The sequence below is a fragment of the Calonectris borealis genome, chromosome W, assembly GCF_964195595.1.
Source record: "Calonectris borealis chromosome W, bCalBor7.hap1.2, whole genome shotgun sequence".
NCBI lineage: Eukaryota > Metazoa > Chordata > Aves > Procellariiformes > Procellariidae > Calonectris > Calonectris borealis.
This window is the reverse complement of record NC_134351.1, coordinates 22,137,730-22,147,164: the sequence shown is the minus strand read 5'-3', so window position 1 is coordinate 22,147,164 and position 9,435 is coordinate 22,137,730. Positions and strand designations below refer to the sequence as shown.

At 39.1% G+C, this 9,435-nt stretch overlaps 1 protein-coding gene across 1 annotated transcript in view; it reads right to left on the bottom strand.

Annotated features, from left to right (window-relative positions):
- Window positions 1-3,782: 3,782 nt before the first annotated feature.
- LOC142074893 (leukemia inhibitory factor receptor-like) overlaps window positions 3,783-9,435 on the bottom strand; it is a 33,335-nt gene continuing 27,682 nt past the window's right edge. The window contains 5 exon segments of the mRNA XM_075135855.1: window positions 3,783-4,421; window positions 5,093-5,171; window positions 5,726-5,819; window positions 6,871-7,032; window positions 7,741-7,908. Of these exon segments, the coding sequence (XP_074991956.1) occupies window positions 3,783-4,421; window positions 5,093-5,171; window positions 5,726-5,819; window positions 6,871-7,032; window positions 7,741-7,908 (1,142 nt within the window).

The window sequence follows — 9,435 nt, the reverse complement described above, 5'->3', positions numbered from 1 at the left end:
CATTAACACCGTGCATCTCTGAACACTGATCCAACTGGAAGATTGAAGCACTGAGTTAGGAGTAACAGTGTTTTGGACACAATCCCTTCTGGTCATATCCCTTCTGGAAGTTTTTGTTTTGTTTTGTTTGTTCAAAAAAAAGCTGAACTTTCTATTTTTCTAGAAAAAAAGCAAAAAGCCAAAAGAACTAAACCAAAATAGATGTTCAAGAAAGTAATAAGATCTTTCAGAAAATGGTTGTTAGGAAATGCAGTACTTTACGTTTCCTAAGACATTTTCAGAAACAAGGGGAAGGGATTCCACTCATATCTAATTTGATTGAAGAGGCTCACCAGGAAGCCCGAAGGCACTAGTACAAGGAGTATGATCCCCTCTGAAGCCCAAAGTTTTAGTCTTACAATTGTTATCAATGCATTTAGAAGCTAAATAGCACTGTGCTTTGAAAGTGAATTTGGTATGGAAGACATTCCTAAAGATGCTTCACTGGTTTAACATGTCACTTAGGCTCAGAAAGCAAATCCGTTCCCTGACAGTCCTTGCCACTCATTCTTCTGCTCCATGCACCTAGGGGTGTCTTCACATGGTCACTAAATTAACACACACCCTCTCACTACCCATCTGGTATTTGGATTCTTTGCTGAAGATTTAAGATAGGCATTTGAAAGGAGTCCTCACTGGCAGCACTGAATAGGCTCAAAGGAAACCACAGAGGTGAAGCAACTGAGCTTTCAAGTGCTGGAATGACAACTGCTTACTGGTTCATAACCGTTAAGCAACAGTAAACGATGCTACATATGCTGCACAAGCCTGTGTCTCTCCCCTATTCGCCCCACTCTAGTGCTACCGATATAAGATGATGCATATGGTAAGCCATTGCTATTAACAGGACTCTTCTGCCCTACATCCTGGAAGTCAGAAAACCAGTCAAATAAAATACATATTCAAAGTTTAAAAAAAAAAAAAAAAAGAAAAGATGGATAATTAGATGAGAGTGCTTTGATAACATTGAGGCAGACCCTGTATTTGTGAACCTTTCCCCTACTTAATCACTAAGAAATGAAGCAATTTAAAATGCTGTTGCCTTTACTGAATAGGAAGAGCAGCACAAAGGAAAACCTGAGTATGTGATGCTTGTGTTTAAGTGATTCACCATGGGAGCACTGTGAAGGGTGTTAGGCTGCTCCTTGCGAGCTCTGTGTGTTTTCTGCAGTTGCCCTGGCTTCCAGTCTGCCGAGTTAAAAACTGCTAGTACTCTCAAACTTCAGTTTGGTTTTGCTTCTTGCAATACATAGCCATATGAGAACACAGTTATTCTTCATGATCAGCTTTTCTGCTACAGAAGGTTTTTTTGTTTGTTTGTTTGGATCATCATACAATACTGATTGCTCCTCTGCATTGAGAAACTGCTCCATAAAAAAAACCAAATCAAAACAAAACCAAAAAAAACCCAAACCACTACCCATGCACTCTGTCCTTGACATCTTCTGCTTTCAACTAAAAGCATATGGCAGCACAATCTAAGATTCATCTTAGGAGATAAACACGTTAAGCCAAATCTGCACTAGTGAAAAGAAATCTGCTCTAAAAGATATTATGAGAAAGGGTTGTTACTATGGATTTAGCCACCTCCCAGCTATCAAGCACAAAGAGCAGAACTGCTTCCTTTTATGTATTAGTTTAGTGTTCTGAATAATAGGCAGTAATAGATTAGGCATGAAACTTTCTCTTGCGGTGATGTCTGGTGACAGATGGACACCAGCTCTTTGCACTGCCTGCCTGTCTTTTCACTCGCAGCTCTGCTAATTCCAAGATTCAACCTCAAAAGCAGAATCCTATCTGCACTTTCTGTTCTTTCAGACAGACCTCTGTCAGGTCTGTAGACAGATCTATTTTTACTGTCTTCATATTTCAGTCTTCCAGGAGGCACACACAGGCAATTGTTACTGATGATGATTTGGATGCTATTTAGTGTTTTGCCTTTTTGTCAGTTTTGAAATCCCTCTCTATTTTCATTCTATGGAGATGGCAGAGACATACCAACATCTGAAACCGCACCATCCGTTGCTGCAATTAGGTTTAACCTAATGCTTGGTTTTATTTTGATAGCCAGGTCACATGGTTTGGAGACCAAATGTCTGCCAAGCTAGCCATCCTCCTGGTCTGCTCTCACACCTTTACAACTAGCAGCTTAGCCAATTCAGCCTCCTTATCTGTTTCGGGATCTTGTTTAGAAATCTACTCCCCCATCTTATTTATTCAAAAAGCCACAAACTAGTTAGGAAAATCGAAATCTAAAAAAAAAAAGATTCAGTTAGGACTTTATGGAGACCCTTTTTGATCAAGCATTTTAACATCTGACCTCTCACCACTGTGTTTTACAGTAAGGAACAGGTAAGTTAGAAAGCACTTTTTCCTGTAAACTAGTGGAATTCATGTGTGCCACAGTCTGAAGTTTACACAGTGAAATGTTACAATTACAGCTGCCTAGAGATGCATATGTGAAAACAAACATTTTCAAAGATGATTGTTCTGAACACTTTAAGCACACAAATGTACATCATTAAAGCTATCTTTGCATCACATGTCTGGTAAAGGAGAGGTAGAATTAGCGGCACTAAAACCTCCTCGGGTTTCTTCCTGCCACTGGAGAAATCCCACCTTGTACTCCCAGGCAGGATTTGTAGAGAAGGTCCCGTTGGGTAGACACTGGAGAACAGCCAGGCAGCAGGTGGCAAAGTTAATACAACAAAGACCATCCAAAGAGCAATTTGTTCTCAAGGAGCTAGTACTACTACCTCTAATTTCTCATGCCAAACTGCTTGGACAGCTAATGTTAGTAGACAGAGATTTCCCCATGGCTTACATTACTGTATAATGCAAAGACTGCTGAACACTGTGGGGCGAATGGAGTACTGTACCACTTTGAAGCAGGAGATTTGGAGCTGAAGCTATAAAATACAAAATGCATTAGTGCAATACATTAGGAAAGATTAACTCCTTAACCAAAGGATAGAAAAATATAGAGCATTCTAAGGTTTTTTAAAAAAAAAGTTTTAAACTTTATGCAGTTCTCATTGAGGTTTAAATCAGTGTTACACTTTTTTTCCCCCAAGTTTGTACCCCTGAGTCAAACATTGAATAAACATTGTGCAGTAGGTACAGAAACTAGTGTTTAGTTAAAAAGCAACAGATGTGAATGGCCATTGCTTCAGAAGTGTTAAACAATGACAAAAAAAAAGAAAAAAAAGTAGCACTCTGATTTGTTCTTAGTTTATGACTAGATAAAAGATCTCAAAGAGTTTCCAACCACATTGTTTCCATGTGTTAGGCTGAGGTTTATGATAAATGAAACCTTCAGTGAGGAAACCTGTTGGGTCTGCATCATTTGAGTATGCACAGTTGAGAACAACTACAACAAAGCAAAGCAATCTTTCCAAGTTATAAGTTGTATGAGACCATATTAATCTTGGAACACTATGTGAAGCTAGGCGGAGTTCTTCGACTATGATTATCAGGAGCTCTAAACTCAATACCTCTTATATCCAATATATTTTAATAGAGTAATAACTAAATTGCTATAAATTTGGCCTCTTGGCCTCTATTAAAATGGAACATTAACACTTTCACTAACTTAAACATGGTAACATTCAGCTCGCTAGAACCTCTGCTGACTGTCTCCAAGAATAATTCATGCCTTTTGCAATTTTCTTCCTCCTTTCTTTACAACATCAGGAATAAGAGCTTATTTAGAAGGCAGGTTCAGGTGCAATGAGGACTCACTGTTAATCATTTGGTTTGTTCTGAAAAAAGTGTGTAAAGGACCACCCTATGTTACAGGGTTTGGGAGAATCTTCATCATTTTTTGGGGGAAGCAGAAACTGTCGGGAATTAATGGAGCATGGGCTCCCAAAAGATGCATTTTCATTGTTGCTTTCAACTGATCCAGGAGAGTCTGGAGTGTCCACGTTCCAGGCATTTGTGTTTGCTTGGGGTCTGTAACCTGCAGTTTTATCCAATTCTTCCTCTGCAGGTGAGCGACTCTCTCTTTTCAGAGCACTGATAGGCAGCTGCATTTGTGGCTTATAGCCTGCTGTAGTCACTAAGTCTGCTTCTGGCTCCTCCTCTGGTTTAATTTGAGGTTGATACATTGACTGGATGTCAATGTAAACCACCTGAGATGACCCCACAGGTTCATCCATAGGGGGATTTGAGATCTCCTCTTCAATGATAGGGGGGCAGTAGGACACAACCACGTGGTTCTCTATTTCTGAGTCAGAGCCATCTTCCAGCACAGTGGTGTCTGCTGCCAGGGACATCATTTCTGTGTCTTCAGTTTTGGGAGCTGCAGACCGTGTTTGCACCACTTCAACACTATTGGGGGTACAGGGGTTCATTTCCAGTGTTTTAAGTGTCTTATTCCCCTGAAGTCAGAAAAAGGAGAAGGGGGAGAGACTAAGCCAAAGACTTGGAAATCCTGAAAGCAACAACTTGCCCAAATTAAATCAGTATGTTGGCTTGTATTCATCCCGCTGCCATTAGTACAATATTAAAAAAGCATTTTGATTCTCATTTTCTGGCTCATCACATATTCCTGTTAACATTAAAAGCATTTCAGCCAACTTAAAGAGATTCCAGATCTTGCAGTAAGCGTTTGAGAACTCTTTCCCCAAATCTCAGCTTTGTATAACCCATTCCAGAAGGTTATTTAAATGTTACGCTCAGTTCCAGCTACTATGTCTACCAGAAGGTTGGGGATGTGGCACGTACGCTTCTCCACACTACTTCTAACTATGACAAAGATGGGTACATTACTCCCACATCGTTATCACGTACTGAGACTTCTCATTAGTGCAGGAGGAGAGAAATGCAGCAGTCCTTTCCTAGTTCAAACTTTGCAAGTAACTACATTAACAACATGACAGCTCTAGATAGCACCTGACAAAAGTTACTCAGTAGCTTGTCCTGTTCCCCCCTGCCACGGAGGTTTGAGTTTTTTTTACAACTGGAGCAGAAGACTCAAAGTTTACAAAAGACTTCTTTACTCACAATACCTTTTAGAAGTTTAAAATACTAGATTTAAAATTAGGGTTACCTCACAGATGTTCTTCTGAAACTGCAGTGCCTTACTGTTCTCAGGATTTGGGATCTCTGGATAAAACGTTTCTTTAATCCTTTAAAGAGGAAAGAATGAACTTTTAAAAGTTACCAAGCCCTGAAACAGATTGCCAATACACTAAAGGAGTCAGGACATTTCCCTTTAATTCAGAATACTGAAGACATCTGGCACAAAGATTTAGTGTGTTACACTTTCACTGAGTATTTAATGGAAAAAACAGCAAACCCAATTTTTATTTTTAAACTGGGGAACTTGATATGCCATGTTTACAAGAGGTTGAAGATTGGATGTCTACCTGAGTGTTTGTGGATGGCTCACAAATTATAATGTTGCCAGCTTATTTCCATTTGGGAACTATTTATAAATGGTTCTCACTGGGAGACAGGCTCCTGCAAAACCTTTTTGCATTCCTCACTCTGACCTCTCTCCAACTCAATTTCTCCCTCACCTTCTACAATGTGTTTTTGCCACCTACCTTTACACAAAGGTCTGTAAAAGCCCACTGAAATTTTTAGGTACTTGGAAAAAAGAAAGAGTAACTAAAAACACGGAAAACTCTAGCACTGAAGCAAACACATCCAGGAAAAGATCAGAACTGAATGCATTTACCATTCCCTCTTTTGGTAGCAGAAGATGCTGGCCACCACTCCAAGCAGCACAACCACTGCCACGGGGATGAGAATTGCAATGATTAATCCTACAGCTGGGGGACAAAAAAAGAAAAGACAGTAAATATATATCCAAAGTTACCAGCAAGTTTTATGCCTTTTCTAACATTCTCACAGATTAGAGACCATTTCATCAAACTCATCTAACAGTGGTCTGCAAACAGTGACCTGTACCATACACTTCCCCTTTGCTGGAAGGGCAAAAGTCCATCCATAAACAGAGCTGATTCAGTGATAACTACAGGAATCAGCAGATACTTCTCTCTGACTGCTTAATTGTGAAAGGCTTCATGTGCAACACAAGACTGATTGCCACTGTAATTTCTGTTCTCAGTAAGCACTGGAATTGCACTTTCAGGTTACTTGAGCTGGCCAAATCTCTGGTAATGGCTCTTATAGGCCAACAACTCATTGCACAAACTGCACTGTCTTTTATATGGTTTACAGTGCTTCTAATCCCCAGGGTTTCTCTCTGATACATTCCCACTATCTTCCTCCATTGATGTTAAGTGCCTCAAGTTTGATTTATTTGTGTATTTTAGTTGCACACCAGTGTTTAGTCTTTCTTCCATATGAAATACTCTTTTTTTCCCCCCTCATTCCCCAAAGTCAATCTCTTTTTTTTTTAACTGTCTTTCTGGATTTGTTTCTGTATGGGGATTGATAAAACTGAATTCAAAGCAGAGAGGTATCTGTTTATAATTCTGAAATTGGTAAATATTTCCACGATGTCTGTCTTCCCATCATGTATTAGCAGATATTCATCATGGGAAACTTGACAAAAACAACTAGCTGCTTGAGAAGACTAAGTTCAGACTCCACTATATTTAGTAGTAGTTTAGAAGTTATTTTTCTTGCATACATTACCATGAACTACAAGGTAGCTGTAATAGGAAAGGATCTTTTCCTCACCCTGAGCTGTACCAATTTTTGTATTTAAAAATAAGTAACTAAATAAATTAAAAATTAGACTGTAGGCCCAAACTACCTAAAGGGACCAGAAAAAAAACAAAATAAGCTCAGCTTTATATACATTGTACAGGCCCTGTGCTAAAGAATATTAATGAACAGGGTTATTCAACTTACAGTCCTCCTTTGTCACCACATAGAGGCTGTTTGGAGGGCTCAACCCACCAGCAGTATAGGCTTGTAGGTCCAGTTGGTAACTTGTTTTGCCTTGAAGATCAAGTATTTTCAAAGAATTTTTTGTTAAGTCAGTGATATTCTTAACTTTAAGTTCTGGATTCCCTGTTTGTTTGGAAGCAGTAAGAAAAGCATACCTTGTAAGACAGGATTCACAAAGACAGCCTCAGCTTTAGCAAGACTTTCTTGAAATCAGCATATTAAACCTGAAGAACAGTCTGTGTAAAGGAAAACTGAAATAAAGAATCCTAGCAATGCTGCTTGCTTACACAGCACCAAACAGCACAGGAGTGTGTTGTTGCTGCAGATTGGCTTCATTTTTTTTTTTGGTTTTGGTTGGGGTTTTTTGTTTGTTTTGGTGTTTTTTTTTTTTTTTTTTACACTCCTGTGTCCTCTTATGTTAATGTGAGTCAGGCTTCAGTTCTGTACAGAGATGTCCTTACAAGATGGGTACTGGAAGAATATACCAGATTAAATATAGCCTCATAACCTCCCCCATGTCTCATCTACCCAGGATATCTGTACACAGGGCAGTGTGTCACATTGCCACTTAGTCACTGCACAGCTTTATGGACTCACTGAGTCAGGGTTTTCTCCGACTTTTGCCTTATATTAAAAAACAACTGTGCTACCCACACAAGGAGCTGATTATTTCAAATGCCTTTGTCACATATCAGGGGCCAATTATGCCAGCGAAGTAATGCAACTGAATTATGATAAAACCACCTTTTTTTAAAGTGAAATTAAATTATTTTTTTTTTAAAAAAAAAAAAAGCTTGAGCAAGAAAATTGCAATCTATAGATTTTATTTACCTGATTCTGAAAGTCTAGGCTTTAAAGCATCTTTTTCACCTTTTGCAAAGGAAAGCCGATATCCCTCTAAAAAACCCTGACAATCTTCAATAGGAATGTCTTCCCATTTTACCAGTATAGAATCTGAAGAAGTTTCTTCTACAGTAAAATTTGGTGCACGTTTTGGAGCTGTAGGGAGAATTATGAAGGAGAAAGCTAGTAAGAAACCACCCTATCATTAAATGCTGAATCCTCTTAAGTGTTTCATCAGTTTTATTTCAGGGCTAGCATGTTCAACTTTTTCCTGAATACGTTTCCCTCACTCTCAAGAACATGTGAAAAGACTGAGCAGGTGATATTACAAAGATACAAGTATGTCAGTCTCATTGCTATTAATTACTGCAGTATTATCTACTAACAGAAGCTGAAAGAAAAATCTCTCCTTGGGCAGCCTTCTTACAGACCCATAGATGTAAATACCCTTCTTCCTGCAACAAACCCCAAAAGATTGCATAAACATTCAGAGCATACAAATTGCTTAGCTTTTAAAGGCTTTAACTCTGTGATTGCATAGCTTCTCTTCAAATTAAACAAACTCCACATTCCTATCACAGAAATCTATCTCAGCTTAAAAGAAATAGTCTTAGCAGGCATCACAAGTCCTTATTCCAATACGTGGACCCCACTTGAAAGCGTTACAGCAGATATTGTGTAAGGTCACGTAACAGGACTTAGTCTGACATTTGGCATTGATCTGTAACTATCTACCAGTGCTGAACTCATGAAAGAATGCATCTATTTTGTCTTGATGGTTATCTGTCCAAGGGCATATTTGAAGTTTTAGAATAAATCTATGCTCTTGTGCAAAGTGAATACATTTCTCTGTTCCTAAAAAGTTTCTTCTGCACGTCCAATGCATTTTTATTCCCCCAAAGTCTTTATCTTTTTACCCTGAAAGCTTCCAATCTGTTGAGAACACATATAGAAAAACCTTCTGGGAAACTGTTCAGGATTTTTACAGAGATGCAAATGACTGAAAGTTGAGTTTCCTGGTAAAATTGCCTTAACCTCACCTTCAACCTTAGCTATGAAATAAACAACGGTATTTCCAAGGGCTCAGATTATGTCAGCAGCTCAGTTTTCCAAGCAAACTATTCTAGCAGAAAACACATTAAACTTCAAAGTGATATGGGTACTGTAGTTACAATACTCTTCACACAAGAGTTGTGATGTTAAAGGGTAAAGCCATGTTCAGATTCCTGGGAACAGAAAGCATTCAGCCACTAATGTATCTCCAGGAAAGCAAAGCTCAGCCCTGGGTCAAACCGCAGTTAGCTGGATGGGGTGAACTTGGTACAGGAGGGAATGCAAGTGCACTTCTCAAAGTGGTTTGTACTCTAGGATGTAGTTCTGGTCTAAGAAGTGCTTTTAAACAGGAATGTTGTGGACATCTTTTATATTTGCTGAGCTGTACCAAGTGTGCTCAGAAGTTTACTTTGACTTGACAAATCAAAAAAAGTTGCCTCCTCTCCTGTGGAAGTGACCCCATCCCTGTGGTTCAAATTATGCCTGTGCCTTCAACTCTGAAGACCACTGTCTTGAGAGCAAACTTCTGTGGCACCCTGTGCCTCCACACAAGCTGGAGGACACAGGGTTACTGCATGCTGGGAACTGGAAGTGGCTGGAGAAATGTATTACAATTATATACAGAGAACA